Source organism: Pseudochaenichthys georgianus, chromosome 11 (genome assembly GCF_902827115.2).
Source record: "Pseudochaenichthys georgianus chromosome 11, fPseGeo1.2, whole genome shotgun sequence".
NCBI lineage: Eukaryota > Metazoa > Chordata > Actinopteri > Perciformes > Channichthyidae > Pseudochaenichthys > Pseudochaenichthys georgianus.
The window spans coordinates 23,353,160-23,370,446 of record NC_047513.1 but is presented as its reverse complement, the minus strand read 5'-3'; the positions used below and the strand labels follow the sequence as shown (position 1 = coordinate 23,370,446).

The 17,287-nt window shown below is 42.1% G+C and overlaps 2 protein-coding genes across 2 annotated transcripts; one reads left to right on the top strand and one right to left on the bottom strand.

Moving 5' to 3' along the window:
- Positions 1–155: 155 nt before the first annotated feature.
- Positions 156–5,743, bottom strand: LOC117455449 (polypeptide N-acetylgalactosaminyltransferase 15-like). The gene is made up of 10 exons (XM_034094968.1): positions 5,037–5,743; positions 4,752–4,918; positions 4,464–4,668; positions 2,933–3,100; positions 2,483–2,600; positions 1,684–1,878; positions 1,397–1,528; positions 1,062–1,163; positions 507–650; positions 156–430 (listed from the first exon to the last, which is right to left on the bottom strand). The coding sequence occupies exons 1-10, from the start codon at positions 5,546–5,548 to the stop codon at positions 251–253; spliced, it is 1,923 nt and encodes a 640-aa protein (XP_033950859.1). The 5' UTR covers positions 5,549–5,743; the 3' UTR covers positions 156–250.
- Positions 5,744–10,164: 4,421 nt separating this feature from the next.
- Positions 10,165–16,447, top strand: gpnmb (glycoprotein (transmembrane) nmb). Its single transcript, XM_034093954.1, is given in 19 exon segments — positions 10,165–10,404; positions 11,363–11,518; positions 11,589–11,729; positions 12,426–12,521; positions 12,524–12,598; positions 12,676–12,722; positions 12,724–12,801; positions 12,804–12,840; positions 12,953–13,162; positions 13,165–13,238; positions 13,240–13,276; positions 13,529–13,592; positions 13,793–14,067; positions 14,719–14,824; positions 15,315–15,535; positions 15,662–15,685; positions 15,688–15,751; positions 15,853–15,868; positions 15,871–16,447. Coding segments are annotated over 19 exon segments (1,929 nt in total). The 5' UTR covers positions 10,165–10,334; the 3' UTR covers positions 16,009–16,447.
- Positions 16,448–17,287: the final 840 nt, after the last annotated feature.

The following is a 17,287-nucleotide window of genomic DNA, read 5'->3' as shown; positions in this document are numbered from 1 at the left end:
AGTTTTAAATAAAGACTTTGTTTTAACGTAATGTATCTAAATCATATTTTAATAATCAGTCAACACAATACATTTTATTTGCAATCCTTAAAACAGGAACAAAAAAGCTGAGAGGCAAAGAGGAGAAAATAATAAACATTTTTATTTTGTGTGTATTCTTTTTGCACCATTTTGCTACATATGCCACTCTGTATAGTATAAATGAAAAGAGTTCCTATACAAATCCATATATCGCTCTTAACTTTCTGTATCAGGCACCTTTAGGAGCTACTAGCTGCTCAAAGTGCCACTGTTGTCTGGGGTGATGGGTGCAAGGGCGCAGGAAGAGGCCCCCTGTCTTCACTTCTTTTGGGCTGCTTAGTGGGAGCCCTCCTTCCTTCAAAACCTCCAGACACAGCTGGGACTGCTGGTGGACGAGCTGACCGCTCAGCTGTAAGAGAAAACAGACAGTTAGCCGAACACTCACTCTGACCATCTATTCAGGTAATAGTAACTTTCTGCCTTGCCTTTATGAACGTCCACTGCAGTCTGCTGGAGGTTGGTCGGTGTGTGGAGCACGGAGATAAAACCGCCCTCTCATCCTTGGCGTCCAAACACAAAGCCCCCATTGGACCCCATCGCACTTCTAACTCAGAGTTCAGTTCGCAGTGCTGCAACGACAACAGAGATAATCTTTGCCACTGTGTGTAGCTGTCTGCAGAGGTGGTTTACCCATGGAGCTTAGTGACATAGTGATTGATTCAAACAAAGTAGATATTGTAGAATTAAGTATGAAATTGCTGGTTATCAATAGTGTTAACGTTAGCTATTTCAGGAAATTAAGGGACATTAATTGATTTATGGCACACTTTTGAAATAACATACTTTTCCATCTTTGGTTTTCAGGGTTTGGTTGTAAATGTTCCATGTCAAAGGGCTCAAATCCGTGTGAAAGCACACATCATTGGTGTTAAAGTCCAAGTAAAGTTTTCTATTTGAGTCTCAAGTCATCAAATGTGTCTGTCCGACTCAAGTCATGTAAACAAGTCCGTCTTAGATTTTTATAACAGTGTCATGGTTACCTGGCTGCCTGTCCCACTGCACGGTGCTATGTTCATGGCCCCGCCCTTTGGCCCCTGCCCTCGAGGGTAGTCTGCACAGCTGCCAGTGCCGACATTATACAGCTTCAAACAGGAACAAAAATGATATATCACATTGTGTCATGTGCCTCAATGTATAGTACACATTGTGTGTGTGTGTGTGTGTGTGTGTGTGTGTGTGTGTGTGTGTGTGTGTGTGTGTGTGTGTGTGTGTGTGTGTGTGTGTGTGTGTGTGTGTGTGTGTGTGTGTGTGTGTGTGTGTGTGTGTGTGTGTGTGTGTGTGTGTGTGTGTGTGTGTGTGTGTGTGTGTTCTCTACTTCTCCTGACAGTGCAGGTCTGTCCTGAGGGATGTAAAGCTGTGGGTAAACTGTGGTCAGGTACCAGTGGAAGTTCCTACAGCCCAGACTCCTCTTAAGCCGCAGACGCTCTGTGATGTTAGGGCTCTCAGACTGCAGAGGGAAAAAAGAACGATGTCTGTAAATCTTATATATTTGGTAGACATCAAACATTTCCCAAATTGGGATCAATAAAGTTCTATCTTATCCTATCTTATCTTAAACACCCAAATCAAGTATTTCAAAATATCCACACCAGTAATACACACCTGTCTGATGAAATGAGCAAGTGTGTCTCTCCTGTAGAAGATCTTCCTGTATGCGTCCATCCAGGTGTCTGCGACCCGGATCTTGTTCCTCTGGATCAGCTCGTCGTCTGGAAAGCTGTAAGGCAGGTGGTGGTGGTCCAGGTGGGCCACACGGGAGCAGGGAACCACCTCCAAGGAGCCCCCGCATGACCACACCTACAGGAATAGAGAAACAGGTTTGTGGCCCTTTAGGTTTGCTTTTTGAGTTTCAATCAAATCCATTTTCAGCTTGCAAAAAATAGCACATTCACAGTCTTATCTGTCATAAACATGCTACAATTCCCAACTGTTGTTTAGAAAGTTGTCAAAAGAAAGCAAGTGGTCATATAACATTTCCCTTTTCAAACTTGACCCTTTGTCAACTGGCCCAAGCCTTCCCAGACCACTATCAACCTGAGATTTCCATTTGCAAAAGGCATCATGATGACGGCATAGATGACCATTACATGTATGTATGATCTGTATGTGTAATGTGTATGTGTAATGTGTATTTGTAAAGCGCTTTGAGAGTCATTGATAAAGCGCTATAATAAATATAAGGATTATTATTATTATTATTATTATCATTACTACACTACACACTACATTCCTGAGTCCCTGACAGAAGGCAACTGAATCACTCAGCCAAAGCATCGCTTCAAAAGATTAGGTGACTTCGGATGAATAATCAATGCAATCTGTCTTCCCTCAGTCCTGTGTGAGCAGGTGAATTGGAGGACTTCGATAGGAAAACTGATAATTTAAATATGTTTTGCTTTACCCTGATAGACAGCTCAATTTGTTCCTCTCCCCACAGCAGCATCCCAGGGTCGTAGGCTCCCACACTCTGGAAGAAATGTCGGTCGATAGCCACAACTCCGCCTCCTAACACGGGGCTCCTGTTGGTACAGAATCTGAATCACTTGCCAAGAACAAACACAGGAGAGACAATGAAACACCAGTCTAAATTAGCAAGGACACACTAATCTCAGAAAGCAGCCTAGAGCAGTGGTTCCTTTTGGCTTATGAGCCATAAAGTCACACCTTGTCAAGGTTACTGCTTATGAACTATGAGCACTTACAGAAAGAACGATTTGTATCTCCTTTTATGCTCTCGTGAAAAATGTGCTCAGTGCTTCCTCTCAGGCTTTATTCTACATTCCTTCTATATTAAACTGCTGTATACTCGTGTCATGGGAGCACACTTGATATCATCTAGCTGTGAACTCACTGCACAGGTCGAACCGCTGAGTCTGGGTCCTTTTCTTGCAGCTCCGACTTAGATTCCCAGTGGAAGTCCAGTCTCCAGTCAAACACTCCCCTGACTGGCCACTGGGTGGCATTGTACTGGAAGGTCTGCCAGTCTATCACATCCATGATGGGGGACACCACTCTGGTCCTGCACACAGACCCCACATTAATAGGAACAGTCATTCAAATATGTATTTTTTTTTTATTGAAATGCATCAAGTATGGTAATTCACAATGAGGCTGATGTTATGAATTCAAAATCTGTTTTCACAGGCAAGATTTGATAATATAATATTTAAAAGTACTAACCAGCCTTTCTTGGTCAACTTTCACTTAGTATTCTACCCTCCCTCTTAGTACTGGTCATTTTGGGTCTCTTTGTGGTCATTTTATCTCACGTTGGAGTTGTTTTGCATCTCTTCAGAGTTGTGTTGTGTCTTTTGAAGTATTTTTGAATAGTGCATGGTCATTTTGCATCTCTTTTTAGTTGTTTAGAACATTTTTCATGTTGTCTTTTTGAATATCTCTGTTGCTATTTTGCATCTCTTTGATGCTGTTTCTGTTGCTTTGAGACTCTTGCTTTCTTTGTGGTCATAATTGCTCTCCTTGTCAATGTTTTTTATTGACTTCCCAACAAGACAGATTGCATGGGGCCTTCTGACAAGTGGCTTATTGACTCCTTGGGCTGTGTGCAATGAGTAAAGAAGAACAAAGTTTCTCATCAGTTTGTGTTGACGTGTTTCTTTTTAACTGCCGATACAGTATGTGTTTAATGTGTCTCAGGCTTATGTCGCATATGCCAAGTTTTGAGACACACACACTTTATAGGAGTCTGTTCTGGTTCACATATGTTGTTTCAGATATGTCTCTCTCGCCTTGTGATGCTTGGAGGAAATTAAGTAAGAAGATTAAGCATGGGGGGGTTGGGAAAAGGGTCAAATATGTGGCTGTGGAGTTGAGCGGTTGCAGATTCCAGGTCTGAGAGTTCAGCCTAATTACCTAGTCTAATTAGAGCCACACTGCAGGCAGCCTGAGACACAAGACTGGTGCCAAATCATGAGAGCTGAGCTTTGGATACACCCACAGTGCATGTCTCCCATGCCATACTAACGAGTAAAGACAACTAACAACTCTGAACCCTCCCTTTTCTCACTTCTCCCAAGTGGTTCTGTCAAACAGCAGAACATAGGAGAGAAAGAAACAGACAGAGTTTGGACCCTGCTGCTGGGTTATTGTTTTCAAGACCAAATGTATGTCTTAATTCTAACCCTCCCCTTATTGTAAAGTGATTTTGAGTTTATGAAAAGCGCTATAGAAATACAATTTATTATTATTATTATTATTATGAATTGTTCTCTGTGACAAAACTCTAATTAGTTTACATATTATATTTTTGGGATTCAACCAACAGAGTCTTTAGAATTAGTGTCATTCAAATGACAAATCAGGCATTGGAATACCAATAACTTTGCACAGTTTCATTATGTGTGCACACAATTAGATGTGAGTACCTGTCCTGGGCAACTCTTTCCAGCAGTGGTTCCAGCCAGCCCTTCTGACATTCACAGTGGGAGTCCATGAACACCAGCACCTCCCCTGCAGCTCTGGCAGCACCCATAGTACGACACCCTCCAACACCCAGGCGCTTGGTGCTGCGAATCAAACGCACCCCGTCCAGATGAGACACATACTCACTTAGCACACTCTTCAGGTGACCTGGGGAGTAAACAGAGGCATGGACACGTGGTCAGATCAGGTCATGGATGGATGAACTGATGTGGCCGGATGGAGGAACTCACCGTGCTGGCTCATGTCATCCACCAACAGAACCTCCTGCAGGTACTGTTTGGGTGCCGTGTCCAGCACGCTGTGCACGGTGCGCAGGAGCGTGGACCAAGCCTCGTCATGGAAACAGATAACAACACTGGTAGAGGGCAGAGACTCGCTGTACTGCTCCCCAAAACACCTGTGGAGTGGAAAACAAATGCACATCAAAGCGACACATTAATTTACTTTGAAAGCATCAGAAGTTGGGTCGGTTCGGCTGATAAGTCTTGGTGTATATTTTAAGTCCGTGCACTCACTCGGGATGGCGTGCCTCGGGCAGCCTGCGATGGAGAGAAATCTTCTCGCTGACCACCTCGTTGAAGCCGTATTTCTGCACCAAAGAAGATTCCACTTCCCTCTCCTCCAGCTGCACCGCTTTCCCCATTTCACCGTGCGTGGGGGGCGCAGGGGTGCGGGTGTCCTTATTTGCTCCGGGCAGAAGCACTTTGTACGTTCCCTTCCTCTGTCTTGGGTTCTTGGTGCCCTTCATAGATGGCACAAATAGAAGCTGGTCCTCTTGCAGAGATTTTAGCGGGGCGAGATCCACACCGAGCTCTAATGCAGGGTCCCGCGAGTCCACGATGACCTCCAGGTCATTGGGGATCCCCTGGGGTCGGCGTGGAGGGATAGGATTCTGGTGACTGTGGACTCGGTCCCGGTTTAAGAGGTCCGAGAGAGCCAGAGTTACCAGGGCGAACCCGAGCAGCAGCAGCCAGAGGCAGAGCACCTTCGTCCTCCGGACTATGGCTCTGCCCCACAGCCTCATCATGAAGAGTGCAGAGAACAGGATAGGAAATTGACACACCTTGAATGACCCATGTTGTTAGCTTTGACTCAACTTTGAGTTCAATTACATTTCAGCACTGCATGGATAATCTAAAAAGCAGAACGATAGGCTACTCGCCCCGTTCGTCTTCTGGAGTGTATCGCTGCATCCATGGAGCAGCAGACCTGGGATGGGAGTGACAGACGAGGCAGGTTCAAGACACCCCCTCAACTTCTTCTTTCATGGTGTAGGTGCGCACACTTTGCCTCTCACCCAGCTCATCCCGGGGTCCTAAAGCCCGCGTCGATCCGAGCTCAAGGTCTAAAGATGCACCTGATGGATCCACCTGCTGCCTGTACACCTGCTGTCTCAACCCTGAAAGCAATCCCAACAGTTATCTGATCAAAGGGATTTATTTGCCAACATTTTCAATAGGCCCAATAGTCTAATGGAAACCACTGTAATGCAAGCTGCTTCTCTCAAAGTGTTTAATTCAGTATTTTTCATGATTTATTTTATTTTGAAATGACTCATTTGGAGGACTTTGTGTTTAGTTTTAATTTGATATGGCGCCAGTAGTTCTCTTTCAAAACTGGGTTCGCAACAGAAAAACAACATTCTGTTATAATTAAGTCCACGTTGCAATGAAATGAGACAGTGTTTTTATTCTTCCTGCAGTTTGTGAGAGTCGGCTTGGTGGAGGCGTCTCCCCGGTGCATCACACATCAAAGATGCTATCGCTGGCCAGCTGGCGGCGGGCCTCGCAGTCCCATGACCGACTGTTGAGGCTGGGAAGCGGGGCGGTGGTAAAGTCAGTCCCCGGTTCTCCGAGGAGATCTTGGCAGTCTGTTTTCAACTGAGTTCAGACAACCATGCATAGTCCATCTTTATTTGAATTAACTTTTTTAACAAGTGGAAATAGTTGTTCCTACATGATCAGAAGGAATTTTACAAAGAGGCACTAAAATAAAAAATGTAGAGAAAAGTGAAAACGCCCTAAATGTGAGGTAAGGAATGGAATATACAAAACGTTCCTAATGCTGTTACCAAGTGTCCTCAGGGTGGTGTTTTCTTTATGATGGTGGCCAAGAGGTCAGTCTGTACCCAAAGTGTCTTCACCACATCACTAGAAAGGAGTGTGTCAGCCTGCTTCACACACTCTGCTCTGTGTTGTGGCTGGATGGAGCTGTGAAAGGCACCCCCCCCGACAGTGGTGTGGGTGTCTGGATGGGTTGAGTGAGTGAGTGGGATTAGCAACTCACAGCCTTCCTCCCATTGTTCTCAAAGACACTCAACCCCCCTCTGCTCAGGATGACAGGGCAGAATGACTTGTGATGATTGTGATTACAGTACACAGAGGAGGGTTAGGGACACCTGGAGAGACAGATTGAGAAGTTGAAAGAGTAAAGGAGGGCTTCAGAGCAACAAGATGACGGTGTTGCAAAGAGGGTGGAAATTATAGAGACATGAAAGATCACAGAGACGGAAAGAGTTTAGAAGTGACCAGTTCTTTTGTCTCCTTGTGGGAATACGTTTAGAAGCTTCAAGGTTGAGAAGAAAGAAATTCCTCATGTCTTTCCAGTGCTGCACTGCACATTGAACACCGCATATGTCCCGACCTGCAGCCAAAACACACACTGAATTGGAGTTTCCACGGCCAGCACATTTGCAGACACACGCATACACATAAATGGAGCATGGACACACACACACACACACACACACACACACACACACACACACACACGCACACACACACACACACACACACACACACACACACACACACACACACACTCACACTTGTGGAGACACACACACACACACACACACACACAAACACACACACACACACACACACACACACACACACACACACACACACACACACACACACACACACACTCACACTCTGAAGGTCCAGTCCATGTACTCTGCAGGAATGAGACTGCATTCCACCATTCGACCAGAGGCCAGGGCTGTAAATGAGAAGGCATGACAAGCGAGAGAGAGAGAGAGAGAGAGAGAGAGAGAGAGAGAGAGAGAGAGCGAGAGAGAGAGAGAGAGAGAGAGAGAGAGAGAGAGAGAGAGAGAGAGAGAGAGAGAGAGAGAGAGAGAGAGAGAGAGAGAGAGAGAGAGAGAGATACTGTTGGCTGCACAATACATTTCTGTTTTTTTTTTCAGTTTTACAACTGTCTTTTGGAGGAACAATTTGGGCTTAAGTTCTCCTCTTTTGTAATAATTGCATTACTGTGTGGTAAAGTCCGTCTTTCTTATTGTACTTAAGTAAAAGTAAAAAAATGAAAGCATCAACACGTAGGCTACTTTAAATCAACACGTAGGCTACTTTAAATCAACACGTAGGCTACTTTAAAACAAGTTGCATATTGTTGCATTTTAATCAGTTAGCATCCTGTTGCCTCTTCACACTTTGTACTGCACTATACCTTTTTGATTACTTTTTACTTTAAACTTTCAGATTAATATCCCACAATTTAATCAGATTAACATAACACACTTTTTACCAGACTTTATCAAATGTATACTGAATTATATATTAGTAAACAATCAATATTTATAATCCAAACAATTGGCACAATGGGAACCCAGCACTCCCTTTTCCAGCTTTCCAACATGAGAGCTGCGGAGTGGTGCTGCCCTCTACTGGAGGATGATGAGTATTGATGTAAACGAACCTTTTTTTCTACATGTCATGTTTATTTGACGACAAATAAAGGTAATTCAGGTTCCACTTACTAGGTGACTTCCGTGGCTTTTTGTCACACTTCTTGGCCTTTAACGATGCCTGGAGTTGGCTCGGTTTTCCTCGAGACGGAGAGACGATTCAAGGTGAACATTAATGGTGTTTCAGAATGTTTCCTAGAAAAAGGGAATGAGATCATCATTTGATAGCATTTTAGGCAGCTTATATGGGTTTGATCTTTAAGCTTTAAATCATTTAAATGTATTTTCATGATTACCTGACATTTTGAATAACAGTGTGGTTGTCTCACGGTGAACCAAACAGTCGTAGATTAATTTCCTAGGTAGCCTATTTTCATTGCATTATTTGGGTTTTCGATTATCTACAATAGCCTACACCTTGAGGTCATACACTGCACTGTTAAGTTGCTATCTGCTGTATCAAAGTTTAAAACATCTCTCGTTTATTATTTTATTTATTTTGAGAAGCAGATTATTGTTCTTCCCCCGTTTCATGATCTCATTCTCATTTCTTCCTAAAATGTTGTGCACCCACAATGCAGTTTTTCAGAATACAATAGAGCCAATCTCATTGTCTTGGCAAGGCTGCAAAATATACACAGAAAGAAAGAAAAAACACAAAAACCATTAACTCAAGACAAACAATCACTTTAATGGAAAAATGTATTATATTGTACAACAAAACATCACATATGACATAAGACACAACAGGCACAGTATTTTTGACATTTGTGCATAGGCTATAGTTTGTTGACTTCATTGGGATAAAATATTATTTGTAAATATTTTTTCTGGGGACCTTTATAACTTCACCTTAGCAGCAGCTTTATTCGTTTCCTGTAAATTAAATAGGCTATCGTGAATCTGTGAGATTTTTTTACATTTATTTTTTTAACACAGATCAAAGTTTTCTCTCTGAGGTTCAGTGTTAATCATAAAGTTTGGATAGTAAATGGATTGTGAGTGGGTTTGAGTTTCGGGACCTTCTGTGTTACCTTTGAAACAGTTCCAGACTCGCCTCGTGACAGCAGCACACCCGCTGAATTAATAATCACATGTTGGATGGTGTGGAAAACGAGCGCACATCTTATGCTTTCCTTCTGCTTTTGGTGCTGCAGTATGGAGCAATCACTGCCCAGACTTCACATCTGTGCGTTTCACCATGACACAGCTCGATCAGACCAATGTATTCAGTAATAAAGACAGTCATGTGCTCGGCTATCACACACACGCTGACATTTAAGGATATCAGGATTCAACGTTACCATCAAACTAGGAATAGGCCTACAATTTACAATCAAAATAATATCGATAACTCTATGTAATTATATTACATTGATTGTGTACGATTCGCAGCCATGCTGTGCGTAATATAACTGAGGAACCTTTTGCGGTTTAGGATTTATGGGTTGTAGACTATACAATTGACATGACTAATCCAGGCACGTTGTCACCCGATCACTTTTTAATTGAACACATGTTTCTCCGGAATGGATCAGAATAATGAAAACGATGGCAAACTGTAATTGTTTTTAAGAGAACGTTATTTAAATGTAAAATGTGACACTAATTATTATTCAGGCCATAGGATCTAATAATAATAATTATGGAGAGCAATTTGTAGGCTACCTTAGACTGCATCAAAAAGGAAATATATCATGACTTTATTGTTGCGTTTTTCTAATTAGACAAATAATCAATTCGTAAGCATACAATAACTTTATATTGTTGAATAAATGCTCCTTTGAATTAAAAGCTGCTCGTTCAGGTCATAGGGTGAGGGGGCGTGCCGACGGTCTGCATCTCTCATGACTGTTTGCGTAAAGCAGACTAATGAGGGATGAGATGCGTCTTGTTAGGAAACATCACATGTTTGTGCGCTCAGCGGCCCCAGATTCAATTATTGGACATCAGGACAAGCAGGAGGATCACTTTGGAGAGCTAGACGGGCAGAGAGAGACACAAGCTCTGTCGGGGAACACGTATTAGGCTACTAGATATTTAATGTGTCTGGCATTTTTTTTGGAAAGATTTGGTCAAGACACTTTCCTGCTGAAGAGTGGAAATGGAAGGCTTGCTATTCGTTATTCTCCTGGTTTGTGCCTGCGTTGTTTTCCAAGCTGATGGACGCAAAAGTAAGTGCTTCAGAGTTAGTCAGCTTTATTAATTGAAGTTATTTTATACCATCTTGAACATTCAGTCTGACTGCATTTTATTAAATGCAGGCTTATGTGTTTCCTAAATGTACACCACATTAAAAATATTCACACTAAAATGACAAAACAAATGCAATCTTAATGGCCTTGTCTTTAAGATATATATAATTTTACAGTATTATTAAGGGTTTGATATACGTTTGATGCTCAAGGTCTTACAGTATCTGTTTTACCTATTCTCAGATCTGCACTCAGAGTCCCATGAGTTTAATTAAGGCGCGAGACCTGGCTAATGGTGTCCGGTCAGAAAAACAATCTTAAAGAAAAGTTCATACAAATGTAATATATCTTAATACATTTACAATAATGTCAAACTTTTTTTTAAATAGGATCCCAATTCAATTCAAAATTCAATTCAAAACCTTTATTTATCCAGGTAAAATCCCATTGAGATCAATGATCTCTTTTTCAAGGGATCCCAATGGGGAAAACACGTTTTTTCCTCAGTCGTCATAACTATGAAAATAACAAAAGTTGTATTGTATTATTACAACTATATGTAGTTTCAAATAATTATTGTCAAGTTATGAGCAGTGTGTATCTGCATATGTCTGTTTACAAGAAAATGTATCCTCAAATATCTGGATTATTTTTCCTTTAATTTAATTACATGCATGGATGGAACTCTGTTCATGTCATCCCTTAAAATATGTGATTCATGCTTAAGTCAACATTTTGAGAGAAGGAAGAAACCAAGGAATGGAGTAAAAATAAAACGATATCATAAACAGATATGGCTATCATATTTAGTTTAAAACTACAGATAACAAAAAAAAGTTTGACCCTGGAAAATCCCACAAGTGTCAGTTTCCCTCAAGGATCAACACTTTTTAAAGAGTGCAGGAGTCCTAAAATGTGTTTTGTTCTCTCTTGCCAGCATATGCTGACATGTTCCCCCACAAGCATGCTATGGCAGGGAAGATACCATTCCCAATTCCACCAATTCCTGGCTGGGATCCTGACACCAACCCATGGGATGATTACCTCTACCCTCCATTAACCCCAAAGCCAAAGGAACTCATGCACCACAAAGGTGAGTAAAGCCATTTTCTCCTCTCAATTCTTTATGTTATTTTTTTAATATTTTTTAATATTTTCTGCAGGTAAACCAAAGGTTCGTCTGACCAGCGACAGTCCGGCTCTCAATGGCTCTAGCATCACGTTCACCGCAAAGCTGGAGTACCCACCATGCCAGAAAGAGGATGCTAATGGGGACCTTGTATGGGATGATCACTGCGAGGATGGTACGGAGCGCGAGGCCTCAGGTGCTGCCAACAAAAAACAGACCAGGCCAAGCACACACACATTACATTACATCATCTTCCTCCACAAAACACCACGGCATCACATCAGACAGCAACAGCAAATTATTTTAGTCATTCAAAATTGATTTACAGGCAATGCGTAAAGCGGCATTAGTTCATTTAATGGCCACTTGGGGGCAGCACAACAACTGTAAACGCTAGGTCAACATATTATCAATTTATAAAGTTAATATAGTTAATATGCTTTTGCAATTCAAATATCCAGGAGACAAAGAGCAACATTAGAAATGAATTTTGAGTTGTTTTTATCTGTGTCCTAACAACTTGGTTTTTGTCTCCTGAAGAAAATATCTGGCTCTGTAGTATAGCTAAATGTGTTTATCTGCTCTTCGGTGCAGTGGATTTATCGTGGATACTTTGCTGAAAAACTGTCTGTTGTTGCTAGAAACATGGGTTGCGTGATTGAACCAAAACATTCAATTTACAGACTATAGGACCAAAACAAGGTGATCCTAGAGTTCAATGTTAGGGGATGGTTATCTATGTGATTTGTCACATTACATGATGCATCAAAAGGGGTCATTTGAACCATTGTAGTTTAAAAAATGTAAATGAGTGCAGGTTTATTTTTTTAAGTTTTTGAATAACACAACTGCACTCTCTTCTCTTCATCAGCCAATGGACAGGTTCGTTCTGGTTACGTTTACAACTGGACTTCCTGGTTGGACGACTACGGCTTCGGAAAGTGTCCAGATGTGACTAAATGCAACGTGTTCCCGATGGGAAACCTTTCCCTCAGAGCAACGACTGGAGCCACAAGAGCTATGTCTACGTGTGGCACGCAATGGGTGAGACACGCAGGTCTACAGATTTGAACACATTCATGTTGAAAAAACAAAAATAAGTAACTCTCATTTTGTTTCAGGCCAGTACCAGGAGACATGTGACGGCTCTTCTTCCAGTTTGACCATCAAACACCACCAACATCCCTCTGGGGGCAGAGGTCATTGAGGTCATGGTCTACAAGAAACGTGAACGCAGGAAGTACAGCCCCCCCTTACTACTGACAACACCGTCTTCTACATCACAGGTGAAGACAAACACACATGATTAGGCACATTTAATTTATTTACCTTTCTGGCAGACAGTAGCAAACACAAAAAGAAGCAGAGAATTGTTTACCCTAACTCACTCTCCCTTAGATAAGATCCCTGTGGCAGTCGACATCTCCCAGAAGGTTGCGGTCAACCAGTCCCAGAATGTTTTCTTCCACGGTGAGGACGTGGTCTTCACAGTACAGCTGCATGACCCCAGTGGCTACCTCAAAACCGCAGCCGCCATTGACTACATCTGGGACTTCAAAGATGGCAACCAGCTGGTGACACACCGCGATGTGACCACACACACCTACAGCGCCTGGGGAGCATGAGTGTGAAGATGGTGGTGGAGGCAGCGTTCCCTGTGGAGTGTCCGCCTCCCGCTTCCACCCCCGACTCAGAGGAGCTCCACTTTACCACCTCACTCTGGTACTGGAAACGGGCACAGAGATATAGCCCTAGGTGCACATGGTACATAACACAGGGTGCCATTAAGAAAAAGTAGATTGGCTGTTAACTTTGATCAAGACAACGTAACGCTGCTGTCACACGACTAGTCCTGAAGTGCAGTTTGACTTTGACAAGACAAAGCAAGAAGTGACTTTCCCTGCACCGATCATTGAAGTGTTACCTCACAAAAGTAGATGTGTCATAACTGTAGTCCTGTGTCTCCTCCTCCAGAGGCTCCCACACCTCCGCCCGGTACTCATGCTGGGACTGTCAAGATGGAGACCACCCAGGGTGAGTGTCACAGCTGTCAGTGTGTTTGTTTAGGTGTGTTTAAGAGTCAAAGAGAGACTGAGGGAGTCTGTGTATCTGAGCAGGACCACATGAATATACATGAAGACCCAACAACTAAGATAGAATACTAGCCTCACATACACACATCCTCATCCATTCAGAGGTAATTCTTATCACTTTGTTCTTGTTTCAGTGCCACCCCAGGACCAGCACCAGCTCCAGGACCAGCACCAGCTCCAGGACCAGCACCAGCAAGCCCCTAACGGCCTCCTCTGCTCCCATTGCCACTACAACAGGCGTGCCCACCACGGAGCCCCTACCTCCTTTTGTTTCCGGTGCACCAGGGTCTGACCCCACGGCCCTGGCCTGGCTTCGCAACAAGCGCAGCAACAGCAAACAGCAACAGCAACAGCAACAGCAACAGCACGAGTGCTTCCGCTACGCCCATGGGACCTTCATGGGCAACATCACCATTATTGGTAGGTGGTGGGCTGCAAGGGGTCACAAAAATTCAAATTATAACCGTAATCTGTATTTTCAAAGCAGTTCAATTTTCAATTGCTGTCTGTCACGTGTCATTTACGATACCAGCACCAGATGGCAACCAAATTCAGGCATTTTTTTAATTGAACACTTTCGTGGGTTTAAAATATATTGGAGATTTAAAAAAATAAAACATTGGGTCAGTTACAATTTAACTTTCATAATTTATTTAGTTGGTATGCAGTTGTGGCTTTGTTTGTCGGTTGGTCAGGCCACTATAATAATAATAACAATAATTTAACCATTGAATGCATTTCCTTGTATCATTATTGGTCTCCTGAGGATAAATCTTAATGTTTGTGTTACCATCATTAGGTTAAAACCTCTACTTCTCCTATTTTCAAAAGTGAATTACCAAATACCTTAATGACATAATTGTCGGTTTTACTTTTTGAACATAATCTAATTTAAAAAAAAATCAAAATAATTTATCCATGTTTCTGCTATAGAAGAATTATAGTTTTATATCCAAATTGTTTTTCAGCTTGTATCTGTCGAAAAACACACACATACACAGACACCATCATGTTAATGTTGCGAGAAGATGATATACATCTAAAACCACTACATGAATGTGTTCTCCGCAGAGCCCAAGCACACACTGAGCAGCGAGCCAAACAGCCGCATTGTGGAGGTCTCCGCTGCCAGAGTGACCAACACCGACATCAGCTTCCTCGTGAAATGTCTGGGCAAGTGAGTGTATAATTATTATGTTATCAACTTGTTAAACAGACTTAGTTTTTATTAGTGTTTTCCTGACTGCTGTGAGACGGCAAGAGCTGCACTACTGCTGTGTTGGGTCTGCCTCAGTCTGCTTTACAACACATGATGCGAAACACACACACATTAAGAGGATGTATTTATTCACTCTCAACCTTTGGGTGAGATCTAAAATTGTAACTTTAAAGACAGCTTTCAACTGACTCTTTGTATGTCCATAACTCCATATAAATTATGTTTTAAACATTTCTAGCTCATACAAAATGATGAATACATTTTTTTTTTTAAAAAGATGAATGTCTGTCAGTTAAATGATTGTTTTGTAGATTATGATTACAATATGTTAATATTAAATCACAGTCAATATTCACACTCATAAGTTTTCAAGGAAATTAGATTCATTTTTGTTAAAGTTAAGTATAAAAAGGATGATTATATTGACCTTCAATGCCCTTGTCCTCAGCATCCCCACCTCAGCCTGCACCATTGTGTCAGACCACACCTGTACTCAGGTGCGCAGCATCATGTGTGACGACGTGCCGCCATCATCGCAGTGTGAAGTGCGCCTCATGCGATCGTTTCCAGAGCCGGGAACCTACTGTGTCAACATCACCCTGGAGGATTCCAGGAGCCTGACCCTGACCACCACCACCGTCACCATCAACAAGTCCCAGGATGCACCTGGTCAGTTACGCAACGATATTTCTACTATGCATTTTCACAATCTTTCTCTTTTTCTTGCAGCTTTTTAGGAAGTGGACATATTGATGTTTCCGGTTTGGGTTCATTACTGTTTTTTCCATCCTGCAGTGTCCAAGACATCACACCCTGCAGAGGTGTGCTCTCTTCAACCGCCGTGCTGTTGGCTGTCTTTGCATTCATTGCCTATATGGTCTGCAAGTGAGTAGTTTGAGCCTCCACATACACCAATTTATTTCTGTTAACCACCAAATATTCCTTCCATCCTCTCACCCCTTGTCTCGCTCCTCCCTCTCTCCAAGGCGTTACAAGGTGTACACCGACCCATTCGTAGGTCCCTGGTGGAGGATGCCTTTGGCCATGCTGGGGTCGGAGGTCGCATGGTCCGTCTGAGGGATGCTCTCTTCCCCTCCAGCGAGGAGAACCACCACCTGCTGACTGAGAGACGCCACCTGTAGGCTCCATGAAGCTGCACCAAAGCATTTCAAGCCCCCAATGCTTAGTTTAATCATTAAAAAGTCAAGATAGCAGAATAATGTTCATGTCTATAGAGAAATACTATTAATGAGTTCGTGTCCTAATTTAGTCGTTAAATGTTGGCTAAAGCTACTGCCGTGTATGATTGGCAAGGAGTTCTCAAGTAGGCTATGGAACTTTGGAAGAGGTAGTTGCTAGGAGATGAACTGGGTTCAAGTAGTGGCCGTTTATTGTTCAAAATGAATCGCTTTTGTGCATACTGTGTGCCTATAACAGTTAAGTACGAATTCCTTGAGATGTTTTTTCCAATATAAAATGTATACTACCAGTGACATGTTGAATGAATTTCAATTTTTTTAATGTAAGAAGCAAATCAATGGAAAAACTTGACTGAGGACTCTGATAAAGTTTGTGAACTAACCACTCTTTTGACAACATTCCGTAATTTCTCATGTTTTGTACGGGAATATGAATTATTTGACCGACCTTGCTTCAGTACATTCACAAATGGTAGAAATCTCTTTTTACTATTAAATACAATTACTATCTCAAGGTTGGAGCATTTGAAAGCCTGTGATGTCAACAAATCAACCATGGCAATTTACCTTGAGTGTATCCTTGACAAATGAGGTTCTACACCCTCACTATTAAAAGAATATATATAAAAAAATAAATAAAATAGTCTACCTGTACATATACAAGTTTGTTGCTTGTGTTTTATATTCACTGTATTAAAAGTATGCCATGAGTATTATGTTGTATAATACACAATTATGTACCGTTCATTGCACAACATACCGTCGGAACACAATGTTAAAACCCTCAAGGTTTCAACGCAAGTTTTGATAAGAATGAAGAGCATTGAGTTTTAGACTTAAGTCTTATCATTAATCTTAACCTGAGAACGAACATATCCAATTGTAACAAAAATAAAGTCAGACTTTCATGATTTCAGGTTCCACATCGACCAAGAATAGACCGTTGTGCCACAAAAGCAATCTTCCTTAAAACATTTAATCCAATAGATTTCTTCCAAATATAAAGCCATATCCCACAAGAGAAAGTGTGTCAATCCCCTTAAAAAGCAAACAGAAAACACCAATATTTCATTATTTTTTTATTCAGAGGCATTTGACAAGTGGAGCTGTGTGTGAAGGGGAGGTGAAGGGGCACAATCATGGTTGCAGAGGAGGTGTAGGGAATATCATGCTGAAGTTAGATCACTTCTCCAAAAAAAAACTCAGAGACCCAGTCCCTCAT

What these genes read in the sequence shown, in the direction of transcription:
- LOC117455449 (XM_034094968.1), bottom strand. Translation starts at nt 5,548, where the DNA reads ATGATGAGGCTGTGGGGCAGAGCCATAGTCCGGAGGACGAAGGTGCTC. An exon ending in TCAGCGGTTCGACCTGTGCA is followed by an intron (nt 2,601 to 2,932) that starts GTGAGTTCACAG and finishes CTGTACCAACAG; the next exon opens with GAGCCCCGTGTTAGGAGGCG. An exon ending in AAATTGAGCTGTCTATCAGG is followed by an intron (nt 1,879 to 2,482) that starts GTAAAGCAAAAC and finishes CTATTCCTGTAG; the next exon opens with GTGTGGTCATGCGGGGGCTC.